The sequence below is a fragment of the Pleurodeles waltl genome, chromosome 1_1 (assembly GCF_031143425.1).
Source record: "Pleurodeles waltl isolate 20211129_DDA chromosome 1_1, aPleWal1.hap1.20221129, whole genome shotgun sequence".
Taxonomy (NCBI): domain Eukaryota; kingdom Metazoa; phylum Chordata; class Amphibia; order Caudata; family Salamandridae; genus Pleurodeles; species Pleurodeles waltl.
In genome coordinates, this window is record NC_090436.1 from 712628355 (window position 1) to 712647525 (window position 19171).

Consider the following 19171-nt stretch of genomic DNA (forward strand, 5'->3'; position numbering starts at 1 on the left):
TTTTTTCAGGTGGGTCAGGGGAGAAAAAGGAGCATGGCCCCCCTCCCCGGGATGATCTCAGCCCCGGGGACCCCATCCTCTGGGGCCTAGCGTTAAATATTTATTTGGGGGCCACGCAGTCCACCCTCCTGAGGCTGATCTCAGCCCGGGGGGACTCCATCCCCTGTGGGATAAATATTTCCTCTTTTTCCCTACCTGAATGTACACGGGCAGTGAAACAGAGAAAACCTCAGCTTGCAGCAAGGGAGAGCTGTTTTGACAATCTCCCTCACTGTGAATGGAGTGTTTGCTCTGACTTGACTGTCAAAGCTCCTGCCAAGTCCAAGCAAACAGCTATGTCCCAGGGGTGGACACCCCAAGACACAGCAGGAGATGGCCTTGGGGGGTGGCGGTCCCCAGAGCCGTCAGAAGCCCTCCAGCATAAATAGCCACAGGGTGTTGGCAGTCCCCAGGGCTGCAGGGGGGGATTTAGAATGTGTGCCCCGGGGAGGTGGTGGTGGTCCCTGGCGTTGCGGAAGTGGGCACCCCCCTCATTCAATGTTTATTTGGCCTCAGAGAGGTGGCGGTCCTGGGGACTGCAGGGAGGCCTATTTGATTTAGAATGTGTGCCCCAGGGAAGTGGCGGTCCCTGTGGCTATGGAGGGTAGTGAAATCAACATTACTGGATGCCAGTGATAATCTCACGTCACCTGCGGCTTTCATAATGCAGTGTGCAACACTGGCGATGACAGAAAACTTTTTTCGATTTGAAGATCAATTCTATCACCAGATTAGGGGCACTTGTATGGGAAGCACTTTCGCTCCAAGCCTGGCATGTCTCTATATATACAATTTTGAAAAACTTTTCATTCTACCCGCTACCAACCCATTCTTTGCTAACATCAAATTATGGCGACGTTACATTGATGATGTATTGGTAGTATGGCATGGCTCTTTAGCCACTGCTGACACATTTACAGAATGGGTCAATACGCTCAGCCCCCATTTGAAATTTACCTCCTCTGTGTCTACCAAGGAAATCCATTTTCTAGACTTACTGATTACGATTCACAACGGTAAACTATCAACCAGTACATATCATAAATCAACAGATCGAAATAGCCTTTTTACATATGATAGTCATCCCCCCAAATCCTTATGAGATAATTTACAGTTTTGACAATATTTTAAATTACGACGCAATTGCAGCTCAGCACAGGTGTACAACACTCAAGCTGATGACCTACAAACCAAACTACTAGCACAACATTATCCACAGTATATTGTTAACCAAGCCCGCAAGAGAGCCAGAAATAATAATCGCGAAGCTTTACTCCAGCCCAATACTAGGGATACCAATAGGACATTGACTTGTGTGTCCACTTTCACCCCTCTATCAAATGAGATCAAGAAGCTGATCAATAAGAGATGGCCCATTCTTACAAGTGGGGGCAATTCGATCACTAGACCTCTCTTTGCGTTTAAACGATTTCAAAACATCAAGGACCTAATAATACATACGCGGCCTAAAGGCACTACCCAGTCACAGGCGACACTCTGGAATCTTCCACCTGTGGTGGGCCATTATCCGTGTGGCCACCGTAATGTATGTCCATTGACTAGCCATGCTAAGACCGTTGATTTAGAACCAATAGGTCAATGCACCTCACCAAACACACTAACTGCAACACGAAGAACTGTGTCTATATGATTACTTGCCCCTGTGGGCTACGATACATAGGGATGACTTCTAGACCCGTTAAAGTACGGATCAATGAACATAGGAGCAACATTAGATGTGGACGTGTCACCACAAAATGATGTGCCCATTTTCTAGAAACACCACACAGTCTTGACGATTTGTGCTGGGTGGTTTTGAAATCCCCAAGATTCATGAATGACTCTTCACACTCTCTGTTCAGACTTGAACAACGTTGGGTGTTCAAACTCCATACTAATATCAATGGTCTGAACGACAACATCCCGTGGGTTATGTTGTCCCGGAAGTCATTTCGTGGCGAATCTAATGGGTACCGCGACCCTCTCCCATGTAACTAATACAGTTCCTTGCTACTTACTGTGCCTTGTATGATTTGATGTAGTCCCGAGACAAACTAGGGACCAGGCAGGGCATTCCACATATACACCAGACAATTGCCCAGAGGGTTAGATATGTTATTTATCTGCCTTATAGCGGTGGCCTTACTCACTACCCTCCTATTTTTCATTGTTCAGTACGACATCATTAATTAACATTGATTAGCTCCAGCTAGTTCCCTTTTCGTTCCAATTTTGAATATGAATCCACTTGCCGGCTAACATCTTGTGGGCGATCCCAATATGGCCGCCATTATTTCCAGATCAAGTGTCCCTTGTTTATGCCTGGACTGACCCGAGTTGTTGCTAGTCCCTTTTCTAGTTCTTTGACAGCAGCACCCCGTGACGCGGAAGGACGTCGCCTCCGCATCGCGGTGTTTCGTTAAAAACACACGTTCCACTCCCGGTTCACATCTTCCGGGAGTGCACGCCAGGGGAAGGTGAAGACGACCTCACCTGACTACACAATAAGTAAGTAGCGCTGGTTGGCTCTCTGTCTGCATAATTTCCCACACGTGGCAAACTAAGCTACACGGCATTCCCATTACTCGGGGCACCGATGCACAGAGGAGCCCTTAATCCAACGGGCTCCTCCGTAACTAATGGGCCGATGTGTTAGTTTTATATTTATTTATTTTTTCTTGAACACGTATTTTTTTTAACCGACTTTTTAGTGGTGATTATGTTTATTCTGGCAAACTACCACGACCCCTTCCATGCACATGCTATGCAGCGAATTAGGCACTGTGCTTGATGACTCCTTGTTGACTTTTTTTTTATAGAGATTGGACTTTACCCTAAATTAGGAAGGCAGTTCAACTGATGAGGTCCAACAACATAGTAGTTTTTCCACGCATCCCAGTATTTGTATTTTTTACCTGATAATGTAAGAATTGGATTGCTTGATCCAGTCTTCTGACTTTATGTTTCCAATTTCTATTAGTAGTGACGTATGTGGCCTGCTACTTCCCAAGGGGCCCCCCCAATGATGAGGGATGGTAAGCATATGTTTTTAATTTTTGTTTTACACTATGGGCTAGTCACGGATTTTCCAGGGTGTCTTGATCATTTACCGTTGCATGTATATTTCATACATTGTTTATTTCTGTTTTCTAGGGCGACCTTTTTTTCTATATTTTTGACAGACAGTTTACTGGAATGTAAGTGACTGTTATTTCCTTATACATACTCAACGTAGTCCTGTATTTATCTATTTTTCTTAACTTATTATGAGTCAGGAGACGTTAAATTGATTTTCGGTCCTGAAGAATCGTTATAGGATCTGTATAGACCACAATACGCGAAACATGTTGACCATGCCTTAGGGGATAGGTGATAATTTCCCAGATCTCCAGGCCCATTTAGAAAGTGGCTGAGCATATATCCTCAATGTTCCACTTTCCTTAAGTTTTTAATCTTGGTCTTGGCCCTTTCTTTCTGACACATTAACCTGTGCTGTTTTCAGTGGGGCTAAGAATCAATTTTAATTTTTACTCTCCTGCCAGCACGAGTGCCTGACCTCTACGATCACAATGGCAGCCACTTATTATAAAAAAGATCTCCGGCAAAGATCCCCCAAACGGGGAGCCCGTCAGATATTGCAGTGCCAGTCTGACGAGGAGCAACCCGATGATGAAGCATGACTCTTGCTCCTGAACATCAGTGTTTCCCTAGATTCCTGGAACAGTGTACCCATTTAGTGAGTGATTAGTCATTTTGGGAGACTGTACACTGGACCACTAACTCCCTATCCCTCTTTATGTTGATATGGAGAGAGACTGGCCAGCCCTCCGGATTTGGTGTTAAGTTGGCCCCAGGGAGGTGGTAGTCCCCGGAGCTGCAGGAGGGCCAGGTGGCCCCCCACATTTCTTTTTCACAACCTGCCCGAGGGAGGTGGTTGTCCCCAGAGATGCGGGGGCCAGGTGCCCCCTGCATTTCTTTTTCTCCATCTGCCCCGGGGAAGTGGTGGTCTCCGGGGCTGCGGGGGGCCAGGCCGCCCACCCCGCATTAAAAATTTGAATGCCCCCGGGATCTGGCCCAAAAGGGGGCTGCAGTTTAACAAGCACAGGAGCCCATGTTTTTTTTTTTTTTTTTTTTGGTGGATCCGCCGTGACTCCTGCCAGCACCAGGTAGGGTGTCCCAACCCTGACTTTTTTGGTTTTTTTTCATTTTTTTTCTGGGACTCAGCTGAAGCTGGGTCCCAAGACAGATGCCATCACTTTCAGGTTGAAATGTTGGCAGCTAATCAGATCTCAGCACAAGATCTGGTGAGTTTGCGTAGCCTTCGTGTCCCTATATATAAAATTTGTTTTTTTCTTAAATATTTAAAAAACTACTGAATGGATTTACACCAAATAACAAAAAGGGGGCTTTCTGGACCAAGAGGTACCTTTCTGCCAAGTTATAGAGTGAGTTATAGTTACTTGAGCTAACCATAACTATAACTGAAGAATTTCTATGGTTTTGTGCGAGTATATATATATATATATAAATATATACATAAACATACATATATATATTTTATTGAGTGGCAGGAGCCACTCTATAGTTATAGTTAGGGTGACCGGAGATAGGGATGTTTCGGGTTTTTGTCCTTTTATAACTTTGCACCTTTTTCACGAATATGCGTGAAACTTGGCACAGACCTGCTGCCTCTGTTTCATTTTGGGAGAGCAGAAAGTTTCATGGTGTTTGGTCAAGATAGTGGAAGGAAAAAGGGGGCCACAAACAGGCTTCAAATCCAATGCATTTTCCATAAACTTTTATATTTTGCATAGAGCAAAAACCAATCAGCTGGATTTTTTATAAAATTTGGCAGTGTTACATATTAGGGGGTGCAGATGTTTCTTTGAGGTACTGCAGGTAAGTAGAGTGAGTAAATGTTAAGTTATAAGGTTTTTCAACTTAGTGATATCTTGCAGCACACTACTATGAAAAGAAGCAAGTAAGTCAAAAAATAAACTAGACTGCATATGTAAAGTTTCAGATTTACTACAACACTTACCAGAGCTATAGCATTTTCTACATTTTGAGATGATGTACATTTTTGTGGCGAACTGTTAAGGGAGTGCAAAGCTAAAAGGGGGCTCGAAATGTGTTTTTCGACCAATATATTTCCATAGACTATTGTATTTGGTTGCAGGATGGGGCCCATGGGGCCATAATAAGCTCAGGAAGGAAGGCTGTGCAAACCCTTCCCATTTATTTAAAATGAAGACAGCCTTGAGAGATTGGATCCAAAGGGCCTAATGAGGGTCGAGGAGGGGGCCCTCACTCGAAGGATGGAGTCACAGGGCCCCAGAAGGCTTGGCGAGGTCCGCACAGCCCACCTCCACTTTTAAACATAAAAATGGTCCTGGGATTCCTAGGGCCCCTCAGAGCAAGGTGGACAAGAAAAAATCCTATAGCAATGGCAGTGACTTAACACAAAACAATGGACTTCATGCGTAATGTAATAAGGGGCCCCCAAATCTCCAATATCTCACAAATATCCATATGTTTCGGGATGAATTGGAGTCCCCTCAAGGGTTGGGCTGCAGGGACATGTGTTACACCGCTGAACAAGTAGGAGAAGCATACTGCCATGCACACACAACTCTGAAATTCAAGTGACAGAGTAACTTGAGAATAAGTTGACTTTTCCACCCCAAAACCCTGATTTCGGCAATAAGTATAGAGCTGAAAAGTCCCACAAATTACAACCTGATCGTACTAAGTAGACAATCCAGTGAATGATATTGCAATAGTTTTTACACCCCAACAAAGCATTATCAAATAGAAAGATATTCTTGAATCCTTATTATTGATGATATTTGATGTTGTGAGAATGGGTCAGAAAGCTAGATTTTTTCATTTCAATTAACTTGACAGTGGTTTGGCAGGGCCATTACACGCATCTTTGCTGGTGTTTAGATCTCATACAGCTGGTCTGTTTTACATACATTGCCTTGTTTGCAAAAGAGAAACAACTTAAGGCTTAGAAAAACTGTGATCCAACTACAGCTGTCTTTTTGTATAACACATTGACTTTGATGCATTCCACAATAACTCAACTATTTAGTGTGAAATGTAATCATAACATGGTGTATGCAGAGTTTAAAGAAACGTGATCCGTGAGACATAAGATCTGGAAACTATAACACACGCAATTTAAAAGAAGTGTAATTTACGAAGCCATGGAGATTGTAATATATACTGTGCTCTGTTTTCACCGAGACAGATATTCTTACAGTTACATTCTACATTTGGGACCCTATCCATAAATTTTTTTAAAAAAATAATCTGTAGTAGGCATATACTGTATAGGGGTGCAAGTTTGCAACTTCTGGGAATTCAAAAATATTTCTAGTTGTGTATCTGAAAACGACAATTTTTTATGTCCAAGGTTCCCCATAGAGAAAGATCTTCCCATGCATCTACACTAAAAGTGGGGGCAATCAGTTTCCCATCTATCCTGGAACGTGAGTTTCTCCCGGCAAATTGTGAAGTAAATTTTAGACGATTCCCAGGATGGAAAAAGTTGGCGTTCAGTCTGAGAATGTCCACAAATGTACACGTCTATGAACATTCCTAAAGTTATGAGGCTAACCAAGCCTTGTAACACCTACTTCCCACTCATGAATGAGATTTGCTACTGTTTGATTTCTTCTCATTCATGGTGGAGAAAGCTGCAGTATTAAATCCATTTACAACTGCCATGGTGCAAATGGGGGTATTTTCAGCCATAAACACATGTGTACAATGTAAATTCCTATGAGAATTGGCCTCTGGTACTAAGCTTACACATCCCATGTTCTGCAACGTGTATAAAGAGATCATAAGGTGATACAGTATGAGATCCTAAGGTGATACAGTATGTTTTCAATTGTTTTGAGGAGCGCAAACTCAAAACAGTGGGGCCTGATTCCCAAATATTTTGCTCTAAATTACCGTTGCAAAATTCCTGAATTCCAGGTGTAAGTAAGGGTCACTCCTTGCTTATTCCTGAAATGTATTAGTAAACCAGGACTACTACAAGAGTACGTCACACTTACTCAGGGGGATGTGCATTTGTTCTCCACAAAAAAGGTTAGTATGCTGGTTTGCCTGCAAACGTTTATATTTGGCCAGGTTGTGATTCCTGCAGGGGTTGCACTCAGACCCTTACTCTTCTAGGTGCGAGAATACTGTGATATCACTCTTTGCTCCTGGAAAATAGACACTATGGTGCTTGTTTTCAGTTACTGCCTTCGGTTTAAAGTGGACTGGCAGAGTGAAAGAAAATGTATTGCAGTAAAGATCATTGGCACGATAGAGGATGAAGAGTACATACCATGTCTTTGAAAGGGAGGGACATGCTGATTCATTTATATAACTATCATAAGTGATATCCATGTTAAACTTTGAAAGCGAGGGTTTGATTTATTTCGTAGTTATATATCTTTTTATGAACATTTTATTAGTATTTAATGATTATCAAGAACCTGAGTGTCTGTCTACTAAGTTGCATGATTCTGCATTCTGCATTTATTGGCTTGCTCTGTGTGATAAACGTAGAACAAATGGTGGATGAAAACCTCACATGCGTTCTCGGCTCAGACATTAATAGTTCGCATTCATTAACTTATAATCAAATTTGATGACCAGTGGTGTAGGTAGGGTGCCATGGGCCATAGTGCAAGCAAGGACAATGGTGTCCGTACCCCTGACTGTTGTAAGTAGTAAATTTAAGCTCCCCGACATAAGCACTATCCCCAATGTTAGTTTCACTGGAGGTGTAATAGTAAATTGGTAAACCCTAAATAGATAAGATTTACCCAGTATTTGTTGGGCCTGAGTTAGACCTCTGGTCTCTGCCCTGCTCCCCTGCCTGGCTCCTCACTACAGGGACTCTGATCCTAGTCTCTAAGCCCCCAGCTCGATCCTGCTGCTCACTCGCTGTCCTCCAAAAGCAGAGGTCTCTCCTGCTCTGATTGGATATTTGTTTGCTCTGTTTCATTTGTTGTTTTATTTAGCATTGTTTTTAGGATTTAAGCTAGTTGGTCATTTGTTTGGTATTTCAGTGCACTTCAGTCACATTTTCCCTCTCTTTCCCACTCCTGCCTTTTTTTCACCTGTCCCCACACCTCCCACACAGCCCCATCCACTGTAGGACTACTTATGGAGGCTACTTCATAGCTCCAACAGTAGCCCATTGACCTCTGGTCTCCGCGCTGGTCCTCCACCTGGCTCCTCGCTACTGGGACTCTGCTCCCAGTCTCTGAGCCCCCAGCTCGATCCTGCTGCTTGCCCGCTGTATGCCCACTGCAACGGCCTCGAGGTCTCTACTACCCTGATTACGTATTAATTTGCTCTGTTTCATTTGTTCTTTTGGCTTATTCAGAAATGGTTTTTAGGCTTTAAGCTAGTTGCAAATGTATTTGGTATTTCAGTGCACTCCAGTCGCCATTTAGTGCTCTTTTCCATTCCTTCCTTTTTTCACCCGCCCCTGCCCGCTCGCCCCCTCACAACCTTCTCACAACCTTGCCCACTCCAGGATTAATTATGGAGGCCTATACATAGCCGCGCAGTAGTCGTAGTGGGCATGTCAAAGGGGCACCAAAGGGAAGGCCATCTGCGCCTCTCTGCTCCTGGACCGCACCCAGTGTCAGAACCCCTGGCCCTCCCTCCTTTCACCGCTGCACCACCAAGGACCTCCTCGCCCTAGACCCCAGGTGTTATAACAACAGCTGCTTCATGGCTTCCCCGCGTTCAACCAAAGCACCCTTCGCCTGTCAACACTGCCACTTCGCCTGCCACACAAGTCCTCTGGGCTGCACCAAACTGTGCACAAGCGAGCCCACACTCATCCTGGCACTTCTCCAGTGCATCCTGCTCAATGCCCATTCCCTCTAAAAGCACTCCGTAGGAATCTGGGACAACATCATCACCCTTGCCACTGAGATAGCTGTCATCACTGAAACATGGCTCAAACCCACACATCACCACCGCCACTTCCACCAGCTACAAGATGATACACAAAGACCGCACAAACAAACATAGTGGAGGCATCACCATGATCTTCAAAGAAACCATCTGTTGCACCATCACTAACGACAACCCTGCACCCTTAATGGAGCACCTCAATTTCCAACTCCACACAGGCGCCAAGACCACGATAATAGGCACCCTCGCCTACAGACCACCGGAACCTCAACAAGCCTTCTGCGACACCATCCCTAACCTCATTGCCCCCGAGGCCAAAGAGTCCCAGCAATACGTCCTTCTCGGCAATTTCAACTTCCACATTGATTACCCCAATGACATCAACACTGCCGCTATCCTAGAGAACCTCAACAACATCGGCCTCAGCCAACTAGTCACCACACCCACACAGAAAGCTGGACACACACTCAATGCCATCTGCACCTCTAGTGTCAGACTTAAGTTTACCCACACTACACAGCTCACCTGGACCGACCACACCATTGTCCACTTTACCTTCTCAGGCAGAGACCAACATGCATCCACCACGACCCAAAAGACCCACCACAGCTGGCAAAATATTACCAAGATGCAATGGACCCAATCCCTCAGCACTTCACAACCTGAAACCTCAGCAGATCTCAACCAGCCCATCCAGAACTTCACAACTGAAATCACCAAGTATGCTAATGAAGTGCCCAACTGCAAGCAGCAAAAACCAAAGAAACCTTGAAACGAGCCAGCTGGTACACCCCAGAGATCAGAGCCACCAACTGCAGCTGCTACCAACTCTAGAAGCACTGGTGAGACTCCTAAGACACCTTTGACAGAGCCACCTACAAAGCAGCCCTCTGTGAATACCACTGGCACATCAAGGAAGCCAAGAGAGCAGCCATCACCAACTGTATCAACTCCATGCTGCATCACACAAAGGAACTTTTCAAGATTGTCAAGGATTTCGCCAACCCTCCTGCCACAGAGAACTCCATCCAGCACTCCCAGGAACTCTGTGACTCCCTCTTGGACTACTTCTACAACAAGATAACCACAATCTATAACAACTGTGACCGTCACCCCTCCACCCCCAGTCTCAACAACTGCAAGCAACCAGAAACCATTGACATAATGCTCACCACTTGGTCCCCACTCACTGCGCAGACCAACCTGACAATCATGTCCTCCATCCACTCAGGAGCTCCCACCGACTTCTGCCCCCTCACCACCTTTTCAACTTCAGCGCCAACCCTATCGGCACAGAACTCACCAACATAATCAACACCTCCATTTCCACAGCAGCTTTCCCAGACAAATGGACGCACGCGGTCAGATCCCTCCTGAAAAAGCCCTTAGCTGAACCCAGCAACCTCAAAACCTATTGACTGATCTCCCCACTCCCTTTCCTTGCCAAAGTACTCCAGAAAGCCATCAACAGACAACTCATTGAATACCTGGATCTCAACCAACTCCTTGACTAATCACAATCTGGATTCCGTGTAAACCACAGCACTGAGACCACGTTAATTGTTGCCACAGACGACATCAGAGCTCTCCTTGACCACAGAGAATCCATGTCCCTGATCCTCCTCAATCACTCAGCTGTTATTGATACCGTCTCCTACCACACCCTCATTGACAGACTCCACACCATTGGCATACAGAAAAATGCCCTCAAGTGGATCACCTCCTTTCTCTCAGGCTGAACAAAGAGCATCCAACTGCCTACCTTCTCCTCCGCACCCAAGGACATCGCCTGAGGCGTACCTCAGGGATCCTCCCTCAGCCCCACCCTGGTCAACATTTACATGACCCTCCTTCGAGAAAGACACCAGATCCCATGGCCTCAACATAGTCTCATATGCTGACGACACTCAACTCATCCTCTCCCTCACTGAGGACCCAACCAAAACCAACTTTCTCAGCACAATGACAGACGTAATCAAGTGGATGAGAGACAGCTGCCTCAAGCTTTACTCCGAAAAAACAGAAGTACTGATCTTCACTAAGAACTCCTCCATATGGGAACACAGCTGGTGGCCAGCAAAGCTCAGACCCATGCCCACACCAACAATCCAGGCGTGCAACCTCAGCATCATCCTCAACAGCCAACTGACAATGAAACAACAAATCAACACAGTTACCTCCTCATGCTTCTACACCCTCTGTATGCTCTACAATATCTTCAGATGAATTCCCATCAACACCAGAAAAACTGTCACACAGCACTTTGTCTCTAGCTGCCTGGACTACTGCAACACTCCCTACACCGGACTATCCACCCAACTCCTCAGAAGACTCCAGAACATACAGAACACTGCAGCTGCGATTATCCTTGACCTACACAAATCGACTCACATCACCCCCCACCTCAGACACCTCCACTGGCTCCCGATCCAGAAGAGATGTCAGTTCAAGAGCCTCATGCACACCTACAAATCACTGCACAATCAAGGTCCATCTTACATCAACCACTGTCTGAACTTCCACCAGCCTGGAAGACGCCTGTGCTCATCCTCACTCACCATTGCACACCCCCCTGCATCCACCGCAGCTGCACTGGAGGTCACTCATTCTCCTACATCACCGTCAAAGCCTGGAACTTCCTACCCCTTCACCTTCCAACATCACCCTCCCTGAGATAGTTCGAGAAAAATCTCTAGACCTGACTTTTCGACTGAGACATGGCACCAAAGTGCCCAGTGACTCCTGGGGGGTGACAATGCGCAGTCTACAAATGAATTGAATGATTGATTGAGTACATTTCCCCACCTCCCCAAATATATGTTTGTTCCCCAGCATTAGCTGGACTAGAGTTAGAAAAGCAAGCCTAAAACTCCTAAATATATGCAATTTCTCCATTGTTCCTTGGATTGGAGAGAAAATAGTAACTGTGCCTCCCCAGATAGATGCAGTTTCCCCAGTTTTAGTTGGAGTCATGTTAGAATACTAAATCTGACCCCCCAAATATTTTCACTTTCTACAATGTTAGCTTGATTGAAGTTGGGGTAGCAAATTTGATCCTTGGAAACAGATGCATTTTCCTCAGTTTTATTTGTAGTTGAATTACAAGAGTAAATTGATGTCCTAATGGTGTGCACTTTCCTAAATGTTCATTGGAGACAATGTGTTCAAAGCAGAGAGTAAACATTGCGACGGGCTGACCAGGGAGGCCCCTGCACAGTGCAAGGAACACTCCTGGGGCACCCTGCACCCCGTCTCCACCAGGCTTTACATGGTGGAGGAGAAAGGACTTGTAATCCACAGGGCAGCACTGCCCTGGCGGACTAGGACCGCCAGCTCTGTAAGACTGACGAAAAGTTGTGAGCTGGCGGTGCTAGCTGTCGGGCTCTTGCGCAACTGCCAAAGTCGTAATGTTGCTGCCGGACCGCCACATTGGCAGTGGTCTGACCGCCACCACCACCCTGGTGGTCTCAAGACTGCCAGGGCCGTAATGATGCCCAAAGTGTCTCCCAGTTCTAAAATACGGTTCAGGTATCTGGGGATACTCTAATACAGTCCACCTCCAGGATGATTAAAACAGGGTATGTGGGTGAATTATGGTTGTTCCTCCTGCCTGCTCTACCTATGTTGCACATTATGAGCTGGAGTGGATTATGCTGAGGATATTATCAAGTTGGCCCGCCTGCTTCTGTGGTATTCAATGCCAATAGAGGAGCACTCTAATAAAGATGTATTAATAGTCAAAAATCAAAAGTGTAAACATTTTGTTTTTGTTTTTTTACTGTCATTTGATTTCACATATATTCACATACATCAAATACGAATGGAACATTAATACAGTACAGTAGAAATACATCAATCTACATAGAACCCAAATTTATCCTGCAATATTTTTGCATACCATATTATTCTAGAGATAAGTGATGATTTATATTCATTAAATTGTGGTGTTCGATTTGGGCAAATCCACATGCCTCACTTATTAGGGAGATTATTGACGATTGTTTTTACTAAAAGGTTTTTAATTCCTATTTTTAAGTCAGTGGGAATCAAAAGTTCTAGACCAGCCTTGTTATAATGGCAGCCACTGGATTACCCATCCAACTGTATTAATATTTGTTCCTTTTTAAAATGTGCCCCCAAAAATAGGAAATCATTCATCTTTTAATGGAATGGATTTCATGGCGGGTCTGTGGCAGTTGATAATTTCAAATGAATTGTGATTTGGCTGAACATGGAGTTTCCTCTGTGGGTTGTTTATTATCACTTTTTTGCTATTCAACTTTTTGAACTATTACTCTAAACAGTATCTAGGCAAAAAGAACAGAAATTGATATAAAGGATTTACCTTAATGTGAGTTAGTCACGTAAGCCATGACAGTATTGCATGTGGCTCTGTTTGCCGTTTGTTTTACGGTATGGATATGCATTTGTTTTGTTTTTATTTGCTTTTATGGCTACTTATTGTAACCAAAATAAAGTGATTTGATTTGATTTGATTGCTTTATGTTTACTTTAAATTTTTGTTTTATTGTTTTCCATTAGTTATTTTTGCCTTTGTTATTAGCTAAATCATTATCTTGTAAAATAATTTTGTAAATTAACATTTAACAAAAACTGTTTGCATTTTCATATATTTCTAAACAATTATTTTATATTTTTATTAATAAAACTAGATACATTTATTTGTGAAGCTATCTATTGTTATTTTTTTTAGGTAAATATATATTTACAAAATGCTTATTTTAACAGGCTTGTAATTGACCTATTTTTAATTTAGACATTATGAAATGTAAAAAAAAGTTTACTATTATTTGTAATTAAAGATACATATTTGTAAAGGATATTTACAAAATAAATTGATATTAATGTTATTTTATTTCATTTATGTTATTGATTTTAATTTTATTTAGGAATCAATATTTTGTTGTTTTATTTGGAAATATAGGGCTCATGATATTTTCATAAACAGCATTTTCACCTCCATAGTTTGGTGGGTCAATATGCTTGTAGTTGATACTCAGGACTGTAACACCGTTCAAAGTCTCCATGGCTTTTCTGGTCCTGACTTTACCCTCAGACTCAAGTCCAGGTTAACTATTCTTATCTGATGAAACAGGAAGAATGCAGTCCCAAAAAGTATTCCTAGGGCCAGACTCCACCAGAAGAACTGTTACATTGTACAACTTGCTAAACGCTGATTTCCTCGAAACACTGCTAAGGTCCTCTGGTCAAATGCTATAATTCTAGTAGTTTTTCTCACTGTACGTTGAATAAAACCAGAAAAAAAGAGTTCATCTTTCAGATACAGTCATAGTTTGGAGATTGGATAAACTTGTCTTACCATTCAAATGAGTTCTATTTAGGCATGCTATACTCTTGAGTCTCAAGCTGGTTCCCTTCTAATTACCATTACCAATTTTGTGCTGCAGCGATATATATACACACATATATATATTTATATAGAGAGAGAGAGAGAGAGAGATCCAAACGTATAGTCCATACTTATCACTTTGTTATAGGGTGTTCCTGTCCATAATATCACTGTTTCAAATCCATACATTCATAATTAGTATGCTCTCATGTCCATTATTCTCTCATTATGCTCTCATGTCTATTATTATGCTGTTTGTAAATAAATATTAAATTGATCTATATTTCTGCTTCTAGTTCAGTGCTCACAATGATGTGTACTCCCATATACATTCATGTCAAAGTATTCATTATTCGTCACGTGGCTTGTATAATCTGTATTTCTCTTTCTAATTAATGAGAGGAAGGAAGTGAAAATATTTATCATTGACAAGTATACAGATCATTTCCTTTCCTGCCTTCATTTCTATATATAATTTTTAGCTGTAAGCATAAATATTTCTACATCTGATGTAAGGAAATTTCACATCAATATTGCACCAAAGTGCACCTCGCCACATCACATCACAACATAGCACAGCCCAAGACAGCATAGCATAGCTTAACACAACATAGATACAGCATGATAAAACCTAATTTCGGTAGAGGGGTTTACGAATCAAACACTTTGTGGATTCAAGCCATCTTACCTTTACATTCTCCCTCTGTGTCTTGCTTGTAGCCCATGTTGCACTCACAGCGGTAACTGTTGATAATAGGTATGCAGCGGCCATTGAGACAAAGATTAGGATATTGCTTGCAGATGTCAATTGTTTGATTAAGTGTAGCTGGAAAAACAGATACAATTTCAATCTATTTACCTAAATATGAACATTTATAAAACATACACAAGAGGCCATGTGAGTCAGACTACTGCATAAGGGCTCAAGTCAAGAGCTGGCATCAGATAATTATATTGACAAATGTATTATGGGTGTGTAGAGTTAAGACACAGATAAATTGCAAAATGCAGTCTATAGAGGCAGAGGCTATGCACAACTATTTTGATTGCCTGCCAGGGAAAAATTCTAACATTAGGACGTACAGTATGTTGGTTGGCTGAAAGTGTGGACAAGCATATTCCTCTTGTTTTAGAAATTTAGCTATCTCACAGTAGTACATGGCTGATAATGGTCAAGTAATGGCTTGCAATTTTATGAAAATGGTGTAAGCTGAAGTTAATCTCCCAAAAAAGGATGATATAAAAGTTAATTTCCTTACTACGCAAGCTCTACCATTCTTTGTCTGTTTTATGAAATCCATTAATGACTCCCCTGGATGGTGGGTCAAATGAATTCACTAGTAAAGCTCATGAACTGTTGTTTATTTCAGTCACAGGTAAGAGGAAGCTAATCAAGTGGAGTAACCACATTTTCTGGAAGATTTACTTCTGCTTACTCTGCCTTCATAAAAACACAAGGCATTATCCTCCATTCTCTGAGGAGCTAACATGCTAAACACCAGTGGTTTTTAGTGTTTTAACACAAAATCCACCCACCATTTTACCCAGTCAACCCCTTCTGTAAATACTATGGGCCCTATTTAGAGTTCTCTGTCTGCCAAACCCTGAGTTGGCCTGCCTCATATAAAGATGGGCAGACTGTAACAATTATGTCAATGGAGCCCTGGGAGGCTCCCTCAACAGTAAGCTTTGTCTAAAGGCCTAGTGGAGTAGGGTTGTATTTAGGGTGGATGGTGTAATGTCCTTTTTTTCCCTGTTGCTACCAGGAAGAACCTAGTGGTGAGGGATAGAAAAAACTATTTTGACCACTACACAGAGAAAAATCTAAAGGTGTGAAAGTTATCAGTTATTTTTTTTAAAAACAATCTCTCTTCAAGACGCAGACAATTTGATTCTCGGTAGTCCATCAGAATAGCAGAGCTATTATATACTGTGATATCCTGACGGTCTGTATATCCTCTGTAAAACTCAAAATCAGAACCTAAGCTGGGTGTGGACTGAGGCCCATATTTATACTTTGTTAGTGCCGCATTTGCGTCATTGTTTGACGCAAAAGCGGCAGAAACGTACAAAATTCAATTATATTTTGTAAGTTTGCGCTGCTTTTGCGTTAAAAAATGATGCAAATGCGGTGCTAAAAAAGTACAAATACGGGCCTGACCATCTTCCTAAGATTCGATATCTTATAGTATTCTAAGTTTGGGGTTAACAAAAGTATCAGACTAAATTAGTTCCAATGTATTGGGGTCACACCAAATAGATTCCCCAGTCTCAGTAGGCAAATATATTTTTCAGAGAAAAGAAGAATTAGCAGGTCTTTTCACTACTGAACCCCTCTGAGTCACACACCAGGGGAAATGAGAGTTAGGAGTTAGACAACTCTGCCAGAGAATCTCTCATTCACAGATAGCATACATAGAGCCCTGCATGTACCCAAAAACACTAGGCAAACACAATGTATATTGATTGTGCACTATTTATCTACAAGTCATACGAATTGGAAGAATTGACCTATTAAACATATCTCAGCAACAAATATGCAAATTATGGCAAAGGTTAAATATGATAATACACAAAGGGAGAGTATGAGGGAGCGGGAAAGGACACACGCCGTACTCGACTCCCTAAACATAATACTAAATCACAAAAGAGAGTACGGTTTTTTTTGGCAACTATAAGTAGATTGATAGTATGCTAGTTGCGACACTAGACCAGTCTTGTACCTCGACTAAAGGTAAAATGTGGATGGAAAGTGGGGTGGTATGAGGTCTGTAGAGGGGGATTTCCTTTACGGACTAGGTGGTCTCACACACTATATAGTGTCATGCTTCATCATATCACCACCTAGCCCCACCCAGGTAGGACAATACCACCTGGGCGGACTCAACCTCACTGTTAAAAGAACAGGAGGGAGTGCGTAAATTAATTTGATTTCTGGAAAGAAGGGATCCAGCTATGCTATGGGAATAAAAACACCTACTCAGATACCAGGGTGAATTTAATAGAAGGTTCTGTGTGGTGTGATTAAAAGAAATGGGGAACCAGTGTGAGAGCAATGACTCACAAGATCACCTATCTAAAAGAAGTAGCCGACATGTTTCTGCCCTTATGATTCAGCTATGGAGGGTCTCTGGGCATTCATCAGGGCGTTGGATCCCTGTTGCAAATGCTTATTGCGCGCTGCAGAAATAATCGCAGTAGGGAAAGGGGGGAAAAAAGGAAGGGCCTACCTTAACCAAGGAAATACCTGGGGAGGACCTACAATAAATCCAATAACGTGAACAGACCAAAATTGACGGTGAGAAGATAATCCACAGCAAACCACAGCACACGTGACAAATTTCATGCAGAACACAAGAGTATTGGTTGCAATAAAAACGGTCGCAGAAATGCTGGCTATGCAAGGCGAATGGTAGGTCAGGGAAGACAATTCCTTACCCTAACAATGGAGGCTACTAGCCTCTGGTATCCTGGAGAGGGAGCGTCCCCTTATAGTCAGACTCTAGGGTTAGAAGGGAAAGAACAGAAGGGGAGAGTAAAGATGAAAAATAGTACAGAGGTAGTCAAGAAATAGACGGTGGAAGCCAAGAACAGAGTGGAAGAACTGTAGAAATCTGAAAGAGGAGGGCACTGGAGAAGGGAGAAAAAACAGGGGGGGGGGGAGGGGGGGAAAAAAAGAGAAGGAAAAAGGGGGGAAAAAGGGAAAAAACGGGGGGGGCTCAAAGAGGGGGGAAGAACAAAGAAAGGAATAAGGAAGAAAGAGAAGAAGAAAAGACAACAGGGGAAAAGGAACAAAAGCAAGAGAAAAGGGGGGAGGAGAAGAAAGGGGGAAAAAAAGGGGCAGGAAGGAAAGGGAGAAGGGAGGCTTCTTATCTGTGTTTCCATCGTTGGTCGACTCACTGCATCAAAGGTGGGCGCTCTCTGTGCGCCTATACCGACCTCTCTGTCAGGACCGCTTGGGTAAAGTGGCCTGAAAGTCAGTAGCTGATATAGTGGTCTTAATAGGGAGAAATTACTTGCAGCTGCAGGCAATCACCGCCGCGGCCCGGGGGCCGGAAGTCTTACGAGCTGCTAACGTTTCTATGCGCCGGAATTAATTACGGCCAGCCCGGATGTGCCGGGGACCGGAAATGGCCAATGGTGCAAAGGGACGCCCGTGGGTGGCGCCGCCCTGACGAGCTATGCCCCCTCTGGGCGCCGGAGCCGCCGCGGTAAGCGGCCGCGGCTAAGGGAATACCCTGTTTGAGCGGATACGCTCACCCACAAGCACTGTAGGGAAACGTAGTTTCCCGGCAGCCCCGCGGGTTGCCTGCACTCGCGAAGCTGGGAAACGTAGTTTCCCAGCGGCGAGCGAGGCTGCACAGGATAGGAGTGGCCGGGACAAGGGCGGGGTGGAAGGAAGGGGGGGGGGGTTTGGTTTTTTTTTGGGAAAATAGGACAAAAAGGGGGGGGGTTGGAAGAAGGGGGGGTTTTGAAGGTGGGAAGGGGTTTAAGAGGGGGAAAAAACGGGCAGAAAAGGAGGAAGCAAAAGAAGGAGAGGAGAGGCAGAGAGGGAAAGAGATGTGAAGGTAAGGGAAATAGAGGACCAAGAGGAGACCGAGGGTTGGGGGAAAAGGAGGGAAGGAAAAAGTGAAAGAAAAAGAAGGTGTGAGGGACAGGAGGGTGACAATGAAAAGAAGAAAGTAAAAGAAAAAAGTGAGAGAAGGAGAGAAGAGGGAAAGAAGAAAAGGGTTAAGAAGAGAAGGAAGGAAAAGGGGGACCAAGGCCAGAGAAAGCAAAAAAAGGGGGAACTAAGAGGGTTCTAATTTTAAAGAGAGAACC

General features: G+C 43.5%; 1 protein-coding gene across 1 annotated transcript in view; it reads right to left on the bottom strand.

Moving 5' to 3' along the window:
• The window catches only part of FBN2 (fibrillin 2), a 1006102-nt gene that overhangs the window by 467090 nt on the left and 519841 nt on the right, over window positions 1-19171 (bottom strand). Inside the window, exon 11 of the mRNA XM_069227289.1 lies at window positions 15039-15176. Coding sequence (XP_069083390.1) covers window positions 15039-15176 — 138 coding nt within the window. The remainder of the gene's footprint in view (window positions 1-15038; window positions 15177-19171) is intronic.